Source organism: Entelurus aequoreus, linkage group LG17 (assembly GCF_033978785.1).
Source record: "Entelurus aequoreus isolate RoL-2023_Sb linkage group LG17, RoL_Eaeq_v1.1, whole genome shotgun sequence".
Lineage (NCBI taxonomy): Eukaryota > Metazoa > Chordata > Actinopteri > Syngnathiformes > Syngnathidae > Entelurus > Entelurus aequoreus.
The window spans coordinates 16525903-16550526 of record NC_084747.1 but is presented as its reverse complement, the minus strand read 5'-3'; the positions used below and the strand labels follow the sequence as shown (position 1 = coordinate 16550526).

The 24624-nt window shown below is 39.9% G+C and overlaps 3 protein-coding genes across 6 annotated transcripts in view; 1 reads left to right on the top strand and 2 right to left on the bottom strand.

Annotated features, from left to right (window-relative positions):
• Positions 1-788: 788 nt before the first annotated feature.
• mrps30 (mitochondrial ribosomal protein S30) lies at positions 789-14276 on the bottom strand. Of its 3 annotated transcripts, none has more exons than XM_062025088.1 (6): positions 14126-14276; positions 8989-9644; positions 8765-8910; positions 1450-1555; positions 1196-1372; positions 789-1130 (listed from the first exon to the last, which is right to left on the bottom strand). In XM_062025088.1, the coding sequence occupies exons 2-6, from the start codon at positions 9587-9589 to the stop codon at positions 874-876; spliced, it is 1287 nt and encodes a 428-aa protein (XP_061881072.1). In that variant the 5' UTR covers positions 9590-9644; positions 14126-14276; the 3' UTR covers positions 789-873. The 3 variants fall into 3 exon arrangements, with proteins under 3 accessions (XP_061881072.1, XP_061881073.1, XP_061881071.1); XM_062025089.1 differs by lacking the exon at positions 14126-14276 and adding an exon at positions 12176-12293; XM_062025087.1 differs by lacking the exon at positions 14126-14276 and adding an exon at positions 11070-11184.
• Positions 11767-21450, top strand: hint2 (histidine triad nucleotide binding protein 2). 2 transcript variants are annotated; one of them, XM_062025091.1, is made up of 6 exons: positions 11768-12127; positions 14112-14249; positions 14308-14412; positions 16530-16602; positions 16669-16795; positions 21133-21450. In XM_062025091.1, the coding sequence occupies exons 1-5, from the start codon at positions 12041-12043 to the stop codon at positions 16758-16760; spliced, it is 495 nt and encodes a 164-aa protein (XP_061881075.1). In that variant the 5' UTR covers positions 11768-12040; the 3' UTR covers positions 16761-16795; positions 21133-21450. The 2 variants fall into 2 exon arrangements, with proteins under 2 accessions (XP_061881076.1, XP_061881075.1); XM_062025092.1 differs by lacking the exon at positions 21133-21450 and having other exon boundaries at positions 11767-12127; positions 16669-16906.
• Positions 21451-24425: 2975 nt separating this feature from the next.
• The window catches only part of LOC133632591 (flavin reductase (NADPH)-like), a 58900-nt gene continuing 58701 nt past the window's right edge, over positions 24426-24624 (bottom strand). The window contains exon 9 of the transcript XR_009821689.1: positions 24426-24550. The gene's annotated coding sequence lies outside the window, so the exon portion shown is untranslated. The remainder of the gene's footprint in view (positions 24551-24624) is intronic.

Genomic DNA, 24624 nt, shown 5'->3' with positions numbered 1-24624 from the left:
CCAACCCAAAAAACCTCCCTCCCCCATTCACACAAAAGGGTTGTTTCTTTCTGTTATTAATATTCTGCTTCCTACATTATATATCAATATATATCAATACAGTCTGCAAGGGATACAGTCCGTAAGCACACATGATTGTGCGTGCTGCTGGTCCACTAATAGTACTAACCTTTAACAGTTAATTTTACTAATTTTCATTCATTACTAGTTTCTATGTAACTGTTTTTATATTGTTGTACTTTCTTTTTTATTCAAGAAAATGTTTTTAATTTATTTCTTATTTTACAAATTTCTTTAAAAAGTACCTTATCTTCACCATACCTGGTTGTCCAAATTAGGCATAATGTGTTAATTCCACGACTGCATATATCGGTATCGGTAATTAAAGAGTTGGACAATATCGGAATATCGGCAAAAAGCCATTATCGGACATCCCTAACTATTAGTGGAGCAGCGGCACGCACAATCATGTGTGCTTACGGACTGTATCCCTTGCAGACTGTATTGATATATATTGATATATAATGTAGGAAGCAGAATATTAATAACAGAAAGAAACAACCCTTTTGTGTGAATGAGGAGGGAGGTTTTTTGGGTTGGTGCACTAATTGTAAGTGTATCTTGTGTTTTTTGTTGATTTAATAAAAAAAACGATACCGATAATTTCCGATATTACATTTTAAAGCATTTATCGGCCGATATTATCGGACATCTCTACTAAAATGTGCTAAAAAATTCAATACATGTGTTCTATTACTCTTTAAAAAAAAAAACAGGCATACCACGTTACCATGGAAACCATTTATTCATAAATACAAGTAGATTTCTGCAACATTTTGTACAAATTCCCACTTGGTGGTGTAAGAGGCAGATTCAGCGCTGGAGGAAGAAGCGCAGCAGCAGCTTGAGGGTGTCGTCACTCAGACCCACCACTCGCCCGTCCTCCACGCCCTCAAAGAGACGCAGGCTCTGCGTGCCCCACAGGAGGTTCTTCCTGGGGTTGTTGACGTCCGTCTGAGCCGACAGAGCCAGCGTGTTGAGCTGGTAGCAGAAGAAGGAGAAGAACTTTCCGTCTGTGATCACCGCCTGCGACACGAAGGGTCGGCTCAGGTCTTCGTGGTTCCAGAAACCTGCAAAGTGTCCAAAGAAAGCAGATTGGACTTTGCTGTCATATTTGGAGAAGACGAGATCAAACCTTGATAGGACGCCTGAGCCGATGTCCAAGCAAAGAGACTAGCGATGGCGTTGGCTCTCAGGAAGACTTCGATCTGGTCCGACTGCTGCTTCCTGGCCATGCGCTCTCGGTGGTAGCGGTCTGGCACCAGGTGGAACTGAGTGTGGCCGAAACACGCCGGGTCTGGGAGCTTGGAACCTGACGGGTGCACATAGAAGAGCGACTTGTTGGCGCCGGAAGACGTTGCAAGTGAGGCGGAAGGAGGAGAAGGTGACCTGTGAAGATGTGATTGGTGCACTGGCGCTTGAACATGGGCATCAGGTTGGGGGCGAAGGGAACGTCTGGAACATCAGCGCTGTACGAGTCCTCCATCGGGACCATCTGTCATCACAACATGATCACCTTTTTACTTCCACTGTATCCACATGTACCTTTTCATATTAGTCTGTATTAATAATTGATGTTTTTTAGCAACTATGGAAAATACGGACCAGGGGAAAAATATTAAATGTTAACTAGAGATGTCCGATAATATCGGACTGCCGATATTATCAACCGATAAATGCTTTAAAATGTAATATTGGAAATTATCTGTATCGGTTTCAAAAAGTAAAGTGTATAACTTTTTAAAACGCAGCTGTGACGGACGTAGGGAGAAGTACAGAGCGCCAATAAACCTCAAAGGCACTGCCCAATCACATAATATGTACGGCTTTTCACACACGCAAGTGAATGCAAGCATACTTGATCAACAGCCATACAGGTCACACTGAGGGTGGCCGTATAAACAACTTTAACACTGTTACAAATATGCGCCACACTGTGAACCCACACCAAACAAGAATGACAAACACATTTCGGGAGAACATCCGCACCGTAACACAACATAAACACAACAGAACAAATACCCAGAATCCCTTGCAGCACTAACTCTTCCGGGGCGCTACAATATACACCCCCGCCCCCTCTGAAAAAAATACGGGTCCCCCACTCCCTCCGTCGTCGTCATGCCGTGTCATTGCTGGTTTTACGAGCAGAGGAGCATGTTCGGCAGCGCACAATCACAGAGTACAGACAGAAAAGGGAGAACGGACGCATTTTGGACTAAAAACTAAAGATAAAGGTGAAGTTATAACAGAACATTCCTTCTCAGGACTGGACTGTGCACCTTACCTCCTTTGGCACTATTTTTATTTATCTGTCCTTCCTATGTTTTGCATATTTGTAGACTGTCACACTGATACTGGAGTTGCTTTTGATCTCATTGTACCTGTGTATGGTGACAATCAAAGGCATTCTATTCCATTCTACTCTAAAACGCCCTCAGGAAGAGGTGCTTTAAAACATGGCTAGCTAGTTAGCGGCTAATGTCCATCCCCAATGGGCAGTGTTTTAGCTACGTCTCAATCACTAATCCTCGTCTCCATGGCGACAAATAAAGTAAGTTTCTTACAAGTATCATCCCTGCAGGACGAGGAATAGCTAAACATGCTTCACTACACACTGTAGCTCACCGGCGTCACAATGTAAACAAACGTAATGGGTGGATCTACACCTGACATCCACTGTAATGATACCAAGTACAAGAGTGTATCTAGTTGATACTACTATAATCACATCGATATTTTTTTAGCATCACAAAATCTTTTTCCGTTTTTAAAACATTTATATTGTGTTTATAAACTCAGTAAATACATCCACGGACACATACGGACTTTGAATATGACCAATTAGGGGTGTAACGGTACATGTATTTGTATTGAACCGGGGGTGCGGTTCGGAGGTGTACCGAACGAGTTTCCACACGGACATATTAAGTAGCGTAACGCACGTTGTGTAAACAATGCACACCGAGGCACAACACATGGCATGCTAGCAGCTAACGGGCTAGGATAGACTGACCATACGTCCTCTTTTCACCGGACATGTCCTCTTTTGCGGAGTTTCTTAAATGCCTCAAAATGTCCGGCATTTTGAGTTAGGGTTGCGTGTATTTTCAATGTACGTTCAGGGTTAAGAAGGGGTTAAAAACAAAACAAATTGTGCGCGCAGCAGCATTGGTGAGGGAGGGGCAGAGAGAGAGAGAGAGAGAGTTATGATAAACGCGCATGCGTCGCCAGGCTCTGCTTTTTATCCATAGATTTATCACATTTAATTGTTTATTATCTATAGCAGGGGTGTCAAAAGTGTGCCCCGGAGGCCATTTGCGGCCCACAGCTAATGTTTTAAAGGCACATTCTAAAAATACTACAAAAACATAACAAAAGTGAAATAAAAAAGCTTAAAGGTTAAATGTTATTTAGAAAAAGTTGCAATGTTGACTAATAAAACAAAGCTGTTTTTTTTTTTCTTTCAAACTGTCATTGCTCAAAACATATTTAATCAAAATCAATGTTATTATGAATTATTGACCTATCCAAGGTTCCCATTACTTCACATCAAATATTCCACTAAGAAAAATATTTTTGGTGGAAGATTTTGCAAATTTGGTAAATAAATAACCCAAAAATGTATATTTTGTTGTTTTCTTACTGTACCAAAAATGAACCGAACCGTGACCTCTAAACAGAGGTACGTACCGAACCGAAATTTTTGTGTACCGTTACACCCCTATGACCAATGTATGACACCCTTGGTATCGGATTGATACCTAACTGTGTGGTATCATCCAAAACTAATGTAAAGCATCCTAACAAGAGAAGAATAAGTGGTTATTACATTTGAACAGAAGTGTAGATAGAACATGTTAAAGAGAAAGTAAGCAGATATTAACAGTAAATAGATTAATAATCAATTTTCCACCACTTGTCCTTCATAATGTTGACAACATAATAGGTAGATAAATGACACAATATGTTACTGCATATGTCAGCAGACTAATTAGGAGCCTTTGTTTAAAGACATGCACCTGGGGATAGGTTGATTGGCAACACTAAATGGGCCCTAGTGTGTGAATGTTGTCTATGTGTGTTGGCCCTGTGATGAGGTGGCGACTTGTCCAAGGTGTAACCCGCCTTCCGCCCGATTGTAGCTGAGATAGGCTCCAGTACCCCCCTTGACTCCGAAAGGTAGGAAATGGATGGATGTTTGTGTGTGTTAGCTTGTTTGTTAATAAAATGAGCCCTTTGTTACAATTCTAAATGAGGGGTGTCTAAATGTGCATGTTTACATTATTCCTTATGAAATGTGTTTTAATATACAAACTGTTCTGTTTATGAACTCATGTTAAGAATCAATTACATTTGTAAACCGAGGTCCAACTGTACTTGTACTTATATTTTCTGTTTTATACAATTACTGCCGTGTAGCTCCAACTCACCAGTGGTGTAAAAAAAAACATGCCTATAACAAAACAAAAAATAAATATTATACATTAGAGCAGTATGTCCTGGGTATGACGTTAAACTACATCCAGGCATGAGATGGGAGGTTGTGTGTGGGGTTAATGAGTCCCAACTAACGTCTATAAAATGCACACAAAGAACCGTTTGCACCTTCTCTTGTGACTGGCGGGCGGTCAGCGCCATAAAGCTGAGCGGGTCCCTGGGTAATTGGGGCGCGGACAACCAACAGGACAGACTAAGTTCAACAGCCCAGTAAGGCAATTAGTCTAGGAGAAGGATCTCTGATATAAAATACCCCTTCCAACCCGCACCAAGCCAGCGTGGAAGGTGTAGGCTAATAACCAGCATGAAGAGTACGCCAAGAGATCGTTCACTATGGCAGAAACATGCTGAGGCTTTCGTCCAGCAGTGGACTGACAACGGCTGACGATGATGATTAGAGCAGTGGTTCTTAACCTTGTTGGAGGTACCGAACCCCAGCAGGTTCATATGCGCATTCACCCAACCCTTCTTTAGTGAAAAATAAAATGTTTTTTTTTTTTCAAATTCAAGACAAAGTTATATGTTTTTGGTAACACTTTAGTATGGGGAACATATTCTTAGCAACAAAGACTCAATTTAGAAATTTTTGGACACTAGGGGAACATATTCTAAAGCAGGGGTCACCAACCTTTTTGAAACCAAGAGCTACTTCTTGGGTACTGATTAATGTGAAGGGCTACCAGTTTGATACACACTTAAATAAATTGCCAGAAATAGCCAATTTGCTCAATTTACCTTTAACTCTATGTTATTATTAATAATTAATGATATTTACACTTAATTGAACGGTTTAAAAGAGGAGAAAACACGAAAAAAATGACAATTCAATTTTGAAACATAGTTTATCTTCAATTTCGACTCTTTAAAATTCAAAATCCAACCGAAAAAAAGAAGAGAAAAACTAGCTAATTCGAATCTTTTTGAAAAAATTAAAAAAAGAATTTATGGAACATCATTAGTAATTTTTCCTGATTAAGATTAATTTTAGAATTTTGATGACATGTTAAAATCCAATCGACACTTTGTTAAAATATATAACAAATTGGACCAAGCTATATTTCTAACAAAGACAAATCATTATTTCTTCTAGATTTTCCGGAACAAAAATTTTAAAAGAAATTCAAAAAACGTTGAAATAAGATTCAAATTTGATTCTACAGATTTTCTAGATTTGCCAGAATATTTTTTTTGAATTTTAATTATAATAAGTTTGAAGAAATATTTCACAAATATTCTTTGTTGAAAAAACAGAAGCTAAAATGAAGAATTAAATTAAAATGTATTTATTATTCTTTACAATAAAAAAAATAAATTTACTTGAACATTGATTTAAATTGTCAGGAAAGAAGAGGAAGGAATTTAAAAGGTAAAAAGGTATATGTGTTTAAAAATCCTAAAATCATTTTTAAGGTTGTATTTTTTCTCTAAAATTGTCTTTCTGAAAGTTATAAGAAGCAAAGTAAAAAAAATAATGAATTTATTTAAACAAGTGAAGACCAAGTCTTTCAAATATTTTCTTGGATTTTCAAATTCTATTTGAGTTTTGTCTCTCTTAGAATTAAAAATGTCGGGCAAAGCGAGACCAGCTTGCTAGTAAATAAATAAAATGTAAAAAATAGAGGCAGCTCACTGGTAAGTGCTGCTATTTGAGCTATTTTTAGAACAGGCCAGCGGGCTACTCATCTGGTCCTTACGGGCTACCTGGTGCCCGCGGGCACCGCGTTGGTGACCCCTGTTCTAAGTAATAAAGACTTAATTTAGAGTTTTTTGGACACTAGGGGAACATATTCTAAGTAACAAAGACTTAATTTAGAGTTACTTGGTTAGGGTTAGAGTTATAATAAGGCCATGCGGAATAAGGCATTAATAAGTACTTAATAATGACTAGTTAAGAGCCAATATGTTACTAATTTGCATGTTAATAAGCAACTAATTAATGGTGAATATGTTCCCCATACTAAAGTGTTACCATGTTTTTTTTACTGGTGCACAAAATGAAGCGTGCATTAAGGCTGAAACGACGCGTCGACGTCATCGGTTACGTGAATACGTCGACGCCGTTTATGTGCGTCGACGCGTCGCATATTTACGTCACACTACCGTCATGGCGGACCGCAAAGCAGACGATCAAAGCAGACGATACGATCGGTGCGAGCGAGGGGGAAAATCACGCCAAAAGTGGTCAAAAGTGTGGGAGTATTTCAATAAATAATGTTGTTGTATGCACACTGTGTCGAGCGGGAATGGCCTATCATAGCAGCACAACGGCTATGAACGAACATTTGAAAGAAAACCATCAACTAGTCAATCGTCCGCGCGAGCATACGTTGTCATCATTACACAAAAACATGAATGTGTCATTTGTATCTGCTAGGGGTGTAACGGTACGTGTTTTGTATTGAACCGTTTCGGTACGGGGCTTTCGGTTCGGTACGGGGGTGTACCGAACGAGTTTCTAAGCTAAAGCTAACTTTAGCTGCTAAAGTCTTAACAAGCTGCTTCGCTCCTCTGCGTCTGTCTCAGCACGCAGCATTGTCCCACCCACACAACCATCTGATTGGTACACACGCAGCATTGTCCCACCCATACAACCATCTGATTGGTACACACGCAGCATTGTCCCACCCACACAACCATCTGATTGGTACACACGCAGCATTGTCCCACCCACACAACCATCTGATTGGTACACACGAAGCATTATCAGCCAATCAGCAGTGTGTATTCAGAGCGCATGTAGTCAGTGCTTCAGCGTGGAGCAGATAGTGAAGTGAATTATATTTATATAGCGCTTTTCTCTAGTGACTCAAAGCGCTTTACATAGTGAAAACCCAATATCTAAGTTACATTTAAACCAGTGTGGGTGGCACTGGGAGCAGGTGGGTAAAGTGTCTTGCCCAAGGACACAACGGCAGTGACTAAGATGGCGGAAGCGGGGATCGAACCTGCAACCCTCAGGTTGATGGCACGGCCACTCTACCAACCGAGCTATACCGCCCATATAGGTGTTTAGCAGGTGAGCATCAGGCAGCGGACTCTCCCCAAATGATAATAAACATCTCCCAGTCAACTACTAGTAACATCACTATGAGCCCGTTGACCTTCTAGAAATATAAACTGCAGCTCAGCTCACTCGCAGTCCTGGCTTGAGGTGAAGGCTAATTAGCTCTCAGTTCCAGCCACATCGACCCCTTCTGAGCGCCTATTTTCAGCTGCTGGGAATATTGTAAACAAGAAAAGAAGCAGAGCATGTAGACATGCTAACCTTTCTTCATTACAACTGTTAGTCACTCACTGGAATGAGTAGAATTGGTTATTGTGTACTGTGTTGGACTGGATGTTTATTTTGCACATTTTAAAAGCAATATTTAATGTTTACAGTGCTCCAGAATATTTAGATTGGCACTTTTTTGTATTGGATGTTTATCTTTATTTTTGCACATTTTAGCAAATAAGCAATACTTTCACTTATGTTGAAATGTTTACACTGTTGTTACAGAATATTTCGTTTTGCACTTTTTTGTATTGGATGTTTATCTTTATTTTTGCACATTTTAAAGCAAAATAAGCAATACTTTTACTTTTGAAATGCCTATACTATTGCAGAATATTAAGATTTGCACTGGATGTTGACTTTTATATTTGCACATTAAAAAGCAAATAAGCTACTTTTAATTTTATTAAATGTTAAAAGTTTTAAATGTTTACATTGTTACAGAATATTTAGTCATGTTGTTGTCAATGTTGACTGAGTGGCCATACTTCTTTTTTTTTGTAAATAAAAGCCATGCTTTTTGAAAAAACTGGCCTACATTTATTTTTTCATCTTCATTTTGAATAAAAAATAATCGGCAAAAGGAAAAATAATCTATAGATTAATCGAAAAATAATCTATAGATTAACCGATTAATCGAAAAATAATCTATAGATTAATCGATAGAAAAATAATCGTTAGCTGCAGCCTTAGCGTGCATGAACATCACCTTGTTCAAACAACAAAACCAACACAGTGCATACACTCACTACAAATTACACACCTGCAAATCAGTCTGCTGTTGCCGTAATACACCGATAGGGAGAAGTTTGTATTTACACGATGAGTCGGGTGTGTTTTGACCTCCGCCGAACCCCTGAGGCCGACTCACCGAACCCCTAGGGTTCCATCGAACCCAGGTTAAGAACCACTGAATTAGACTTTACTTACCTGAGGCAGCTGTTCTGTGACTCTAATCTGGCAGAGGGGCTGGTCGTCAATCTGGAACCTTGTTGGCTCCAGATGTCCTCTCCTGTGTCCCTTAGGCAGGATCCTCTCTCCTTTCCTCCAGTAAAACCCCACCTGAGGGTTTCTATCTAAAACAACAACAAACACAATCAATGGTGTTAAACGTCGAGAGGTGTTGCGTTCGCAGGGCGTTGGAAAAGTCCTACCCAGGCTGGAGAGGAGGAGCAGCGGGTTATAAACAGCCAGCCGGTGGGTGAGGGCGGTGATCAGGGCCCTCAGAAAAGGGCCCTCGATGAGTTCCTGCTTTCGGTACAAGAAGACTTTGCGCTTGTTGACGTCCCAGTGCTCCTGGAGGATCACGCCGGTCACCAGGGAGCGGATTTCCTCAAACGCCTCATCGTCGATGCCGGGGACTTGAGTTGGCGCAGACTGCGAGCTTTCCTCCCCGGCGACGAGCGGCCGCTGCAGGCCTAATGTCTCCGGCAGGCCCGGGATGTAGGCGGTCTTGGTCAAGTGTTGGTACCATCTGTCCGCGTCACGGGCGAACGTCTGCGGGTAAACCACGAACTTTTTCCGCTGGATGCGAGTGAGGAGGTGCAGCTTCTCCTCCACCGGGGAGCCTTTAATCCGCTCTATTTGCACCTGGGCTTGATGCTGCCGGGCCAATTGGCTTTTGGCCGTGAGAGAGGGCTTGATGGGCGGGTAGACGGCCTCTTTGACGGCCGCTTCAGAGTGGACGAGCTTGTGGTTCCTCGGTAGAAGCAGGTGGGGTGGGAGGCGAAAGGACAGCCGTGCGCGCACCGCCATGTTGGAGTTACTTCTTCTACTCTTTGACTTCCGCACGTCACCACAACAGCGCCCCCTAGCACAGGAAAGAGAAAGCGGGCCAAACACAAACAGAACAGAATAGAATAGAAAGTACTTTATTGATCCCTGGGGGAAATTCAGCACCACAGTTCGCTCACAATAAACAATAAACACTTTGGTATTTTTTATTTATTACATGTGAATAACATAAATACATTCTATTATACAGAAATATTTACATGTGAATAATATAAATACAGTCTATTATACAGCAATATTCACATGTGAATAATATAAATACAGTCTATTATACAGCAATATTCACATGTGAATGATATAAATACAGTCTATTATACAGCATTATTCACAGGTGAATAATATAAATACAGTCTATTATACAGTGTTATTCACACGTGAATAACAAATACAGTACTATACAGAATTATTCACATGTGAATAATATAAATATGTCTATTATACAGCATTATTCACATGTGAATAATATAAATACGTCTATTATATAGCAATATTCACACGTGAATGATATAAATACAGTCTATTATACATCCTTATTCACATGTGAATAATATACAGTCTATTATACAGCGTTATTCACATGTGAATAATATAAATAGTCTATTATACAGCGTTATTCACATGTGAATAATATAAATACAGTCTATTATACAGAATTATTCACATGTGAATAATATACATAGTCTATTATACAGCGTTATTCACATGTGAATAAAATATACAGTCTATTATACAGCATTATTCACATGTGAATAATATAAATACAGTCCATTATACAGCGTTATTCACATGTGAATAATATAAATAATGTCTATTATACAGCATTATTCACATGTGAATAATATAGTGTATTATACAGCATTATTCACATGTGAATAATATAAATATAATCTATTATACAGCATTATTCAAATGTGAATAATATAAATACAGTCTATTATACAGCATTATTCACGTGTGAATAATATAAATACAGTCTATTATACAGCATTATTCACATGTGAATAATATAAAAACAGCAAAGTGACTTAAAAAACCTCTTGATTGATAACAAGCATTCATAGACTATGGAGTGAAATTACTGCCAAAAATTGTTTTACTTACGCCCAACCATTCACAGGTCAAATATTTTTTTTCTTCAATGGGAAAAAATAAAGGTAAGTAAAAAAATAAAAAATAAAAATAAATAAATAAATAATAATTTAAAAAAAAATATATATATATATATATAAAGTAAAGAACAACTATTTTCTGTAAGTAAAAAACCATTTGTAGTTATAAAAACATTTTTTCTTCAATTAAGAAAACGATTTGAAAGTTTAAAAACTATTTTCTTCAACTTGAAGCTTTTGGCAGTAGTATTCCACACATGGTGCCAAAAATAAGAAAGAAGAAGAAGCAGGGTGGGGAGTACAGTGGCAGACAGAAGGGAGGGGAAACTTACAGGTTGAGCTTTCCTCTTCTCTTCTGTCTCTTTAATCCTCAGCCTGCTTCTTCTTCTGGCACCATGCGCAAATACCAGTAGCTCTGACAGCCTTAAATTGACTCAGCAGCACCACCTATTGATGTCGATTGTGAATTACGGGTGTGTTGATCATGCAGGGTGGAACAATACTGCCAGAAGTTTTAATTTGGACGAAAAGTTTTCATACCTGCATATCGGGGTTTTTTCAGTTAAAGAAAAGTGTTTTATACTTGCAAATTGTTTTTTTTCCAATTGAGTTGAGCGTGAGTAAAAACCTTTTTGTGTGTTGGTGGAGTTTTGGCAGTAATTTCACTTCATAAAATATGTACTCTTTGACTAGTGTTTAAGTATTTAGTCGTTATCATTGTCATTACATTTTATTTTCCATCCATTTCCTACCGCTTGTCCCTTTGGGGGTGGCTGGAGCCTATCCCAGCTGTACTTGTATAACTCAAAAAAAAAAAAAAAGCCCGGCTCTATCGTCATGTCAAACTTGAATTGAATTCCCCTTTTTGTAAAACACTTAATACAAAATAATGAACGATTAGGTCACATTTCTTTACGTCCAAAGAGTGGTGGTTAACACTTAACAACATTAGTGATGTTGAACCACCATCTCAAAACGACGCTGGAATGCGACGTTTCAGTCACAACAACGTCGTATTTTAGAATGTTCAACACTTTCAATGTACAGCAAGTATGAATTTAGACATAGAAATAGGAGATTGTTGTTAGTCAAAATATTATCATACGCAATACCAGAAATAAAACCCCGAGATTATTTGTTTAACTTGCCTCCCGACGCGCAGAGGTAATAAGGTCTCGGTTTTACCAGGTTCCCTGAAGGCGGCACCAACATAGCAATGGCGGCACAGTTCCTTGAGTAGTTGCTTCGGTGTGGTGAAGTCAGATTAAACTACTACTTGAGATTGGAATACCTCACCTCGGCCATGTTTCATCGACACATTTTACGGACATGTTTATTCCCGAGTAGAGTGGCACAACTCGGTCGTTTGCCACCTGTTTACAGAGCCCAGGTAGCTGTTCACGTCGGACTATTTCCTCTCTTTCTGCTACAAACTTGCCTTTTGTGTTCGATAAACGCCGCCGAACATTGTCGTCATCACCAAACCCTCCACGGTGGTGCCTGTGGGACAACACCTGCATTGCCCCAACACCAAGAGGTTAGGGTCGTAATAAGGTTACATTCGGCGGTCCTTTTGCGAGATACGCATCAAAGATCGTGTGTTAGACAGCAGAGCATCTGTACCTAATGTTGTGGCCCGTGCGTGTCTTAAAAACCTCCTAAGTTTGTTTGTTTACATGCTTTTTTTTATTTGTCTTTGCTATTTGGGTTTATTGGACCCTAATTAGAATAAAAACTAAAAATAATCTTTTGATATGATGTACTTAGTCCATAAGTACACAAACGTGTACTTCATGTTTAGTGACATGCTAATTCTTATTTTTACACTTTTTTCCCCAAATTCCATTGTATGTTATACTCTTCTGACACCACCAGATGGCAGTATAAGTGTCCACATAAGACCCATAAGACCCCAATTCAGTAGTGTACACAATTTTGGAAATAAGAGCTAAAAGGTGCTGTCCACGCATGTGGCCACTAAGCCTTTAGAGCAGGGGTGTCAAACTAAAATACAGAGTGGGCCAACATTTAAAACTGAACAAAGCCGCGGGCCGAGGTTGAACAAATGAACCTTTTAATAGGGACCCAAACAAGTTTTGCATTGAATATTGAACAAGCAAGGCTTATATAACTTTATAGTGACATGCAAAATCGAGTTTCAAATAATAATAATAATAAAATATCAATGGCATATCAAATAAAATGTAAATAAAAATTGAATGCCTCTTTTCTATTTGCAGCCTTCTGAGGTAAATATCAAAATAAACTTCTTCCACAGGCTAATAATACATTTGAAAATAAAATAACAATAATGAATGAATCAGACATTCAAGCCTTGAAGTAGCAAGAGAAAGTGCATGAATAAAACGTAAATTATTGCTCAGTTTGCTACCCTGATTTGCTTTAACACTGAATATGGAACAAGCAACGCTTATATAACTTAATAGTGCAAAATCAACTTTCAAGAAACAAACGAAAAAACATCAATGGTTTATTAAATACAATTTAAATAAAAAATGGAATGCCTCTTTTCTATTTGCAGCCTTCTGAGGTAAATTTCAACATGAACTTTTTCCACAGGCTAATAAATTTGAAAATAAAATAACAATGAATAAATCAACCATTCAGGACTTTTTACTGCTCAGTTTGCGACACACTGATCTAATCTGATGAGCCCAAGCCAGATACCTGCCATCTTTTCTTGGATGCTAGCTCATTAATGTCGGGGCTCAGGTGGGCGGGGTTTGGTGGTAGCGGGGGGGGGGTGTATATTGTAGCGTCCCGAAAGAGTTAGTGCTGCAAGGGGTTCTGGGTATTTGTTCTGTTGTGTTTATGTTGTGTTACGGTGCAGATGTTCTCACGAAATGTGTTTGTCATTCTTGTTTGGTGTGGGTTCACAGTGTGGCGCATATTTGTAACAGTGTGACCTGTATGGCTGTTGATCAAGGGTTAGGGTTATGTGTGTGTAGAAGCCGCATATATCATGTGACAGGGGCCGGCACGCTGTTTGTATGGAGGAAAAGGAGAAGTGACGACAGGTTGTAGAGGACGCTAAAGGCAGTGCCTTTAAGGCACGCCCCAATATTGTTGTCCGGGTGGAAATCGGGAGAAATTCGGGAGAATGGTTGCCCCGGGAGACTTTCGAGAGGGGCACTGAAAATCGGGAGGGTTGGCAAGTATGAGTATTAGCGGTGAATGCGGTGTTACAGCGGCACCTCCGCTGTATAATACCGGCGGGCCAGCTCTAATGTTAATTTGATATTGCCTCAAGGGCCAAATGAAATTACACAACTCTGGCCCGCGGGCCAAATTTGACACCCATGCTTTAGAGGTTTTTAAACGCCACCTTTCATCATCTCCTATGTCCTAATTAGAGTCCGCTTTGTACCGGAAGTGACGAGGTGCGCCTGGCAGAGGAGGCCAGCAGGAAGTATGGCTCCCAGGCTCCGACCATCTTCTCCAAAGTCATCGACAAAAGCATCCCTGCAGACATCATCTACGAGGACGACAAGGTAAATGTGGTAACGGATCGTCAAGAAAACAAACTCTAGTAACCCTGCGCCTGTCCAGTGCTTGGCTTTTAGGGATATCAGTCCGCAGGCCCCGGTGCACTTCCTGGTCATTCCAAGGATCGCCATTCCCAGGATAAGTCAAGCCCACGATGATGATGCTGAGGTGAGATGGTCACACAAAAAAATAAGTAATTTATGCATCGCTTGGCCCTCATGCAAGTGGACTGTAACAGTGAAAGGTGGATGGAAAACTGTTCAAAGAAACCCACTTAAATCAAAGAAAATATTTCACGACTATAAATAGTATCATTTGTCTATAAAAGTGTTATAAGTACACCTCTGCATAACATTGTATCCTTATTAACATTAAATAAAAGAAAAGAAAGGAACACACAGCAAATAATAACTTCATTAATGTTGTTTTTGGTCTGTAACAGAAAATATTTAAAGTGTATTAATTTGCCTGAAAACATTAAAACATTTTTTTTTTAAACTATAACATTTTTTTTGACCGACTTGAACCATTTGATCCTGAACATTAAAATAAAATAAACTCGATAAATAATAATACATTAAAATTAATCAGCAACATAAACAGTATAGAAAACACTAACGTACGCAACAAAAATGAATACAAGGATTTGTGCAAATGTATATTTTTAAATCAGAATGAGGAAGTCCGGATTAATGAGTACATTTTGTTGTGCACAGCTTTTCGAAGCGGGGTTTGAGGCGTGATACTGATAAACATGTTCCCCTGCCCTACTATTTGAGAACAAATAATTGGCAATTAGGTACATTTAAATAAAGCATAATGTATAATAATTGACATTTATAGTTGATATTGTAATTTAAAAAAATACATAAATGTATTATTTAGTGTGATTTAGTAGTTTTCGTCATCGCTGAGCTGCTGCTCTTTTAATGTTGACTTGAACACTTGGTTACAGCAGATCATAGCCTACCTCAGATTAGAGCAGTGTTTTTCAACCACTGTACCGCGGCACACTAATGTGCCGTGAGATACAGTCTGGAGTGCCGTGGGAGATTATCTAATTTCACGTATTTGGGTTAAAAATATTTTTTGCAAACCAGTAATTATAGTCTGCAAATGATGTGTCGTTGTTGAGTGTCGGTGCTGTCTCGAGCTCGGCAAAGTAACCTGTGTAATACTATTCCATATCAGTAGGTGGCAGCCAGTAGCTAATTGCTTTGTAGATGTCGGAAACAGCAGGAGGCAGTGTGCGGGTAAAAAGGTATCTAATGCTTAAACCAAAAATAAACAAAAGGTGAGTGCCCCTAAGAAAAGGCATTGAAGCTTAGGGAAGGCTATGCAGAACAAAACTAAAACTGAACTGGCTACAAAGTCAACAAAAACAGAATGCTGGACGACAGCAAAGACTTACTGTGGAGCAAAGGCGGCGTCCACAATGTACATCCGAACATGACATGACAATCAACAATGTCCCCACAAAGAAGGATAAAATCAACTGAAATATTCTCGATTGCTAAAACAAAGTAGATGCGGGAAATATCGCTCAAAGGAAGACATGAAACTGCTACAGGAAAATACCAAAAAAAGAGAAAGACACCAAAATAGGAGCGCAAGACAAGAACTAAAACACTACACACAGGAAAACAGCAAAAAACTCAAAATAAGTCACGGCGTGATGTGACAGGTGGTGACAGTACACCTACTTTGAGACAAGAGCTATATTGATAAATAGTTGGTTATTGTTTAAAGTCATATCCAACAATTGCGACAACGACTTTTTACTGTCAACTGAGTTTCGTTTTTTAATGATTTCTGCTGGAAAAACACTACCGCTTTGGTCCGCCGGCGCCGCCAAAATCATGCGGGAAATATCGCTAAAAGGAAGACATGAAACTGCTACAGGAAAATACCAAAAAAAAGAGAAAAAGCCACCAAAATAGGAGCGCAAGACAAGAACCAAAACACTGCACACAGGAAAACAGCAAAAAATGGCATGATGTGACAGGTCGTAACAGTACACCTACTTTGAGACAAGAGCTATATTGATACATAGTTGCTTTAAAGTCATATCCAACAATTACAACTTTTTACTGTCAACAGAGTTTTGTTTTTTTAATGATTTCTGCTGGTGGTGTGCCTCCGGATATTTTCAACGCAAAAAATGTTCCTTGGCTGAAAAAAGGTTGACAAACACTGGACTAGAGTGTAAATACGCCCCCTAGTGGGCATCAGCGAGGAATCTAAAGTAAAACCACTTCTGTTGTGTTTTGTTCTGACACGTGCAGCTCTTAGGACATTTACTGGTGGTGGCCAAGAATGTGGCCGAGCAACAATCGCTAACCGAAGGTTACCGAGTGGGTAAGTCGCTTGAACGCACTCCTCCCGTTGTTGTTGTTGTGAGTACATTCCCGTTCCTGTCCGCAGTCATCAACGACGGAAAACACGGCGCTCAGTCCGTCTACCACCTTCACGTCCACGTGTTAGGAGGGAGACAGATGACATGGCCGCCAGGATGAATAACAGCTGTTTTTAAACCTTTGATTGCGAACAAGTAAGACTTATTTGCTAACTATGCTTGCTAACGTGTTAAAACATGGGAGATTATCTTTTTTGGTAATAAATAAAGAAGTTTCTGCAAAATATTATTTTACAGCAACAATAATGTCCTTATTTTATTTTTTATTTTCAACAAAGTGGTTGTATTTGCAGAAAGACAATAAAATGAACAAAGTGAATTGAAAAATATAAATAAAGTCAATAAAATTAATGAAAATGTAAACAATCAAAATAGCTAGAAGCACGTAGACAACCACAATGTATATTTAGTTTATGTCTGGTTACACACCACCTCTGTAGGTGGCAGCAAAACATTGGAAGTATTTTATTATAATTGCTATCTTTTTTGTGTTTGTCATTTTATTCTGTTAGGATGACTTAACTATCTATGCAATGCAGATGAAAAATAGCCGTTTGGATAACTGTAGCATATTGACAAAAATGGAAACAAGCCTTTTGGCTTTTTGTGCCATCAATTTGCCTTTTTAAAGCATTACATGCATTAAATTCTTTAAGATGTCAATAAACTTCTCAATCAATCAATCACTCAATCAAATGTAACAAATAAAAACAAATATCCATTTGATGGACATGGTGGGGCACTGCCCCACTGGCCTTAATGTCAGTGGATTGTAACAATACTAAACAGGACAAGAGGAATCTAGATTCAAACCTACATGTAAACACCTTTTCTCCATGATACAAACACAACTGAAAAACAAAAGTTTAACAGAGTTCAAGTTCAGTCATAATTTAAGAGGATGATAACGTTTTGATCTTTGTTGAAATTGCAATATTAATTTTGTGTCCCCTTTTCTGTTAACTGACATATGGAATACTATACATTGAGGCAAAGAGTTCGTAGTAGGCGTGTCCTGATACTTCCGATATTGGACGATACGATATCAGCAAGAATCATACATACTTTTATCATTTTGTAGTGTGGAATGTTAAGAAGGCATGCACAAGTGAAGTTAGTCAAACAGAACAATGACAAACACTAACACCCATCAATCCATCCATTTTCTACCGCTTGTCCCTTTGGGGGTCTATTATTATCTGTCTGGAATGGACTGTCTTAAAGTAGAAGTGGAGTGGTAGATGTTTTTTGACGACACCTAGTGGCCACAATAAGGCACGAAGTTACGCTCATGACGCGGTCAGTTCAACGATGCAGACACGTTTGTTACTGGATACTTTCTATTCCGTATTTTTCGGACTATAAGTCACAGTTTTTTTCATAGTTTGGCTTATACTCAAAAGCGATTCATGTGTGAAATTATTAACGCATTACCGTAAAATATCAAATAATATTATTTAGCTCATTCACGTAAGAGACTAGACCAGGGGTCGGCAACCTTTACCACTCAAAGAGCCATTTTGGCAAGTTTCACATAATAAATAATGGGAGCCACAAAATTTTTAAAAAAATGAAAAACACCGCATACAAAGCTTAAATTGCTTTGTGCTATGTTAACCAGGGGTCTCAGACACACGCACCGGCACGCACCTTAATATGGAAATTTGATGTTAGTGCGGCCCGCGAGTTTTGAATGAATGGCGCTTGATAGCGCCATACTTGCCAACCCTCTCATTATTTCCGGGAGACTCCCGAATATCAGGGCGTGATGGCACTGCTTTTGGCGCCCTCTACAGCCTGCCCAAACAGTGTACCTGCTCGACCACATGTAGAATGCAGCTTCAGCTTGCTCACGTAAGTGACAGCAAGGCGTACTAGTTCAACAGCCACACAGCTTACACTGACGGTAGCCGTATAAAACAACTTTAACACTGTTACGTTACAAATATGCGCCACACTGTGAACCCACACCAAAAAAGAATGACAAACACATTTCTGGAGAACATCTGCACTGTAACACAACATAAACACAACACAACAAATACCCAGAATCCCATGCAGCCCTAACTCTTCCGCTCAACCGACGCAGGGAGGGGGGGGGGGGGGGGTTGATGTGTGGGGGGGTTTGGTGGTAGCAGGGGTGTATAATCTAGACCGGAACTAAGTATGACTAAGTATGCTTTGCTGTCTCCTACGTGTGCAAGTAAAAACTACATACAACATGTGGCCGGGCTGGCACGCTGTTTGTAAATGCTACAGAGGACAATTACTGCAGCGCAATTAGGGCACGCCCTTAATTTAGTAATTAGAGTGAAAATAGGATTATATTTGCCCTGGGAGTTATCTAGGAGAGGCACTGAGATCCATAAGTCTCCTGGGAAAATCGGGGGGGTCGGCAAGTATGCAGCTGAGCCGCATCAGAGTGGTCAAAGAGCCGCGGGTTGCCGACCCCTGGACTAGATGTATAAGATTTCATGGGATTTAGCGATTAGGAGTGACAGATTGTTTGGTAAACGTATAGCATGTTCTATATGTTATAGTTATTTGAATGACTCTTACCATAATATGTTACGTTAACATACCAGGCACGTTCTCAGTTGGTTATTTATGCCTCATATAACGTACACTTATTCAGCCTGTTGTTCACTATTCTTTATTTATTTTAAATTGCCTTTCAAATGTCTATTCTTGGTGTTGGGTTTTATCAAATAAATGTCCCCCAAAAATGCGACTTATACTCCAGTGCGACTTATAGTCCGAAAAATACGGTACACTTCTGCCTCTGAGACTTTGGAATATGCAACTATAATCATTTGATATATTGTTTATTTTGACAAATGTCATGTTTTACACTGCAATGTTGTTCAATTAGACACTTTTCACGCATGTCTAGCTTGTGTGCTTAGCTGTTGTGTAGCTGCTAGCTCAGACCTGAGCATTCTGCGGCCAGCGGGCCACATCCGGCCCTTTGTGCGTCCCTGTCCGGCCCGCGTGAGGCCAATCATAAATGACAAAATAAATTTAAAAAAGTATCTATGTCGAGTGTGCAATACAACGGTGCTGCTTTTGTTTTGAAAAACGTTATTTGTATTACTTCCGTGTGGACGTATGCGCGTGCGTGATTGTGAGTGAATGTGAACAGCTGCAATCAAAAATTACAAAATAAAGTTGAAAAAACATCTATGTCGTGCGCGCAATACAACTGTGCTGCTTTTATTTTGAAAAGTGTTATTTATGGGCGTATGTCCGTGTGTAACTTGTGAGTGAAGGTGCACAGCGTCAAGTGATGCACGGTTTACACCCGAGACGCTAAAAAGAGAAAAGTTGATGAGGAATGGCGTGTTTTCAACAAGACATGGACTGCCAAGCAACGTTCCCTCTAAGGTGCGCGCCTGCGGAATTGCGCACTGCTCAAGCGTCCTCTGCGCACAGCAAATATATGCCGCGCACCAAATCAAATCCCATTTGAATTCTAAACAAAATAAACACATTTATTCTGTGTAATTTTGCAATGCAACTTTGAGTGACAGTGACAACAAGCGGCCCTAACGGTGTTCGTCAACACCGTTCAAATGAACACCGTTCAATTATTGTAACGAGATGCTTCGAGGCCAGGAATTATATCGATCACTTTATTGAGAAAAACTGTTTATATTCGGCCATAACCACACCAAAAACATGAGTAAAACACTTTTATCTCGAAAAAGTAGTCATTTTCTGCCGTACAAACCAGGCCAAAACCAACTTGTCATCTGTCACCAACACGCATACCACTAAACCACTGGTGCGTTTATGGCCACACAAAAAGTCGGACAACTCAAACACCACACAAAGTTACACTATGACTCCTCAGTCATACGTGTGCTTATTTTACTGTCATTTATTATTAATGTTAATTTATTGATATTAATCATGGAATGCTGTTACTAGAGAAAGTTACAGGAATGCACACTTCATTCTATGCTTACATTTCATTGTGCAACATGAGGATGTTTAAGGGGAACTAAATGTGATCTCTGAAAGGGGTACAAATGATTTCCAAAGCAGTGCTTTTGGTATAAAGTTAAGTTAGGTTAAATGAAAGTATTATTATTATTATTAATTATTATTATTATTATTTATCTTACGGTATATATCAAAAATAATATTGAGCAAAATTTAATTGAAATATTGTCGATGTGGTCCTCCAGCAGTGCTCGGGTTGCTCTTGCGCCCCCGGTAAAAATTAATTGCCCAACCCTGTGCTAGCTTCTAGTAGCCTGTAGCCTACCATGTTTACCTTTTGTAAATGACTAAAATAGAAGAAACGACCAACCTTGTGTGTTTATTGGAGGATATTTACTGTTTGTAACGGAGTTTAGATGCACGTCAATATCATTGCTGATATCGGACCCTAAGTTTACTATTGAATTGCCTGTTTTAAAGCTTGAAGTGCTGAGCGTCCTCACCAATGATTGACTATCCCCTCCCAGCTGCGAGTGTGACGTGTCAGACGTGGTGCGATCCACTGACCTGTGTGCACTTCGAGGAGGTTACTGCCAGTCACCCGGGAGCCAACATGAACTTTGACCTACATTTCCTTCCGACAACAAAATGCTGCAGGTTTGCCTTGTGTCACATTTGCGTCTTTTGGCTGCACGTCAAGTTGTCGTGTTCACGCCGTGGAAATCCTACAAACAAGTGGACCCTCCAAGTCAAACATGTTTTCCCCCCACAGAAAATCAGGCAATCTGTTCCAGGGTCAAACTGTCACCCTATTAAAACCCTTATTACCTGTACATGTGATGTTCATTTGCATAGGAAACTCTTTGATGAACTTAACTGACTGATAGTCACTTTCTTTGCTTGTTGCAGGATCAGATAATATTACAGTGACGCAGGACACGTTCTGTCAGAATAATACATGCTTTTTGTCAGAGAGTACTTTTTACCGGGGGCGGTATAGCTCGGTTGGTAGAGTGGCCGTGCCAGCAACTTGAGGGTTCCAGGTTCGATCCCCGCTTCCGCCATCCTAGTCACTGCCGTTGTGTCCTTCGGCAAGACACTGTACCCACCTGCTCCCAGTGCCACCCACACTGGTTTAAGTGTAGCTTAGATATTGGGTTTCACTACGTAGAAGCGCTTTGAGTCACTAGAGAAAAGCGCTATATAAATATAATTCACTTCACTTTTTATTTCCAGCCTGTTTTTTGGCAGGCCATATGAAATAATGCGGCATATCAATTAAAATAACGTGGTAGGCTACATTAATTATTGCAACATATCACATTAAATGATGTGACAGACCACATAAATTGATCTGGTGGGCCACTTTAAATGCTGCCATGGGACCACAAAGCGATGCGTTGGGCCACGTAAAATGATGCGGCTACACTACATAAAATATTCTGGCAGGCCACTTAAATTGATCTCGCGGGCCACATTAAATGACGCGATCGGACCTCAAAATGATGCCTTCGGCCACGTAAAATGATGCGGTGAGATTACATCAAATATTCCGGCAGGCCACATAAAACGATCCTGCATGGCACATATATTGATCTCGCGGGCCACTTTAAATGCTGCCATGGGACCACAAAGTGATGCGTTGGGCCACATAAAATGATGCGGCTAGACTACATAAAATATTCTGGCAGGCCACATAAATTGATCTCGCGGGCCACATTAAATGACGCGATCGGACCTCAAAATGATGCCCTCGGCCACGAAAAATGATGCGGTGAGATTACATCAAATATTCCGGCAGGCCACATAAAATGATCCTGCATGCCACATATTGATCTCGTGGGCCACTTTGAATGCTGCCATGGGACCACAAAGTGATGCGTTGGGCCACGTAAAATGATGCGGCTAGACTACATAAAATATTCTGGCAGGCCACATAAATTGATCTCGCGGGCCACATTAAATGACGCGATCGGACCTCAAAATGATGCCCTCGGCCACGAAAAATGATGCGGTGAGATTACATCAAATATTCCGGCAGGCCACATAAAATGATCCTGCATGCCACATAAAATGATCCTGCATGCCACATATTGATCTCGTGGGCCACTTTAAATGCTGCCATGGGACCACAAAGTGATGCGTTGGGCCACGTAAAATGATGCGGCTAGACTACATAAAATATTCTGGCAGGCCACATAAATTGATCTCGCGGGCCACATTAAATGACGCGATCGGACCTCAAAATGATGCCCTCGGCCACGAAAAATGATGCGGTGAGATTACATCAAATATTCCGGCAGGCCACATAAAATGATCCTGCATGCCACATATTGATCTCGTGGGCCACTTTAAATGCTGCCATGGGACCACAAAGTGATGCGTTGGGCCACGTAAAATGATGCGGCTAGACTACATAAAATATTCTGGCAGGCCACATAAATTGATCTCGCGGGCCACATTAAATGACGCGATCGGACCTCAAAATGATGCCCTCGGCCACGAAAAATGATGCGGTGAGATTACATCAAATATTCCGGCAGGCCACATAAAATGATTACTAATATGATACACTTCAAGAAACTCTTCAAACTTAAAGTGTTTACAAAGTACAATGAAGAAGAACCATGACAAACATTCTCAATTTATTTCATCCATCCATTCATTCATTCTTAAAGTAATCTTACTTATCTCATCATATGAAATATGACTTACTTCACCAATTATTATTATTAAATTCTTACTATTATTTATTTATTTATTTTTATTGTAATTACTTATGGAGTTTATTGTGAAAAAATTGTGAACAGGAAGTGAACAAAAAGTTTTGCAACTGTTATGTAAAGAAAAGGGGTAGGATTAAATAAGCTCTGCTTCTTCCTACTCCTTTTCGAACATGTTGAAAAGAAACTGGAAATTGTGATGTATTATGTTGTATGCTTGCATGTTCGAAATAAACTCAAACTCAAACTCAAACATAAATTGATCTCGCGGGCCACATTAAATGACGCGATCGGACCTCAAAATGATGCCCTCGGCCATGAAAAATGATGCGGTGAGATTACATCAAATATTCCGGCAGGCCACATAAAATGATCCTGCATGCCACATATTGATCTCGTGGGCCACTTTAAATGCTGCCATGGGACCACAAAGTGATGCGTTGGGCCACGTAAAATGATGCGGCTAGACTACATAAAATATTCTGGCAGGCCACATAAATTGATCTCGCGGGCCACATAAATTGATCTCGCGTACCTAAAAATGATGCCTTCGGCCACGTAAAATGATGCGGTGAGATTACATCAAATATTCCGGCAGGCCACATAAAATGATCTTGCATGCCACATAAATAGATCTCGCGGGCCACTTTAAATGATGCGATGGGACCACAAAATGATGCGGTGAGACTACATCAAATGTTACGGCGGGCCACACAAATTTTGCGGTTGTACCACATAAAATTATCTAGCGGGCCAGTTAAAATGAAGCTGCAGGACCACATAAAATGATGTGTTGGGCCACTTTAAATTATATAACAAGCCAGATTTGGCCCCCGGGCCTTAAGTTTGACACCTGTGTTTTAGAATAACCTTTTGAACATCTTAAAGTCAAAATGTCACACCCTCTAATGAAGGTGTTAGCAGAGCGATACTGACACCTAGTGGTGTTTTGTATAATGCTGGGATTGTTAAATACTTTAGTACACACCTTGTAAAGGAATAGCATTAGGAAGTGTCTCTAAACTTTTGTCTCCAGAAGATCATAACCATTTAATCATGCACTGCTCAAATTGTACTGAGCAGCCATACCCTTTGATTCCGGTTCTATGGTAATCGACACACTTTTCTTTGACGTCCGAAAGCCAAAGAAAAAGACACTTGATTTCTTCGTTGTACAACTTTTAGGGGGAGTTTGCTGGGCCATAGGATTAGGTACAGGGATCTAGTGAGAGCCAAACAAAGTGAGTAAGTCACTGGCGCCAAAAGCGGTCGTGTGATGTGAACACAAACAAGGCC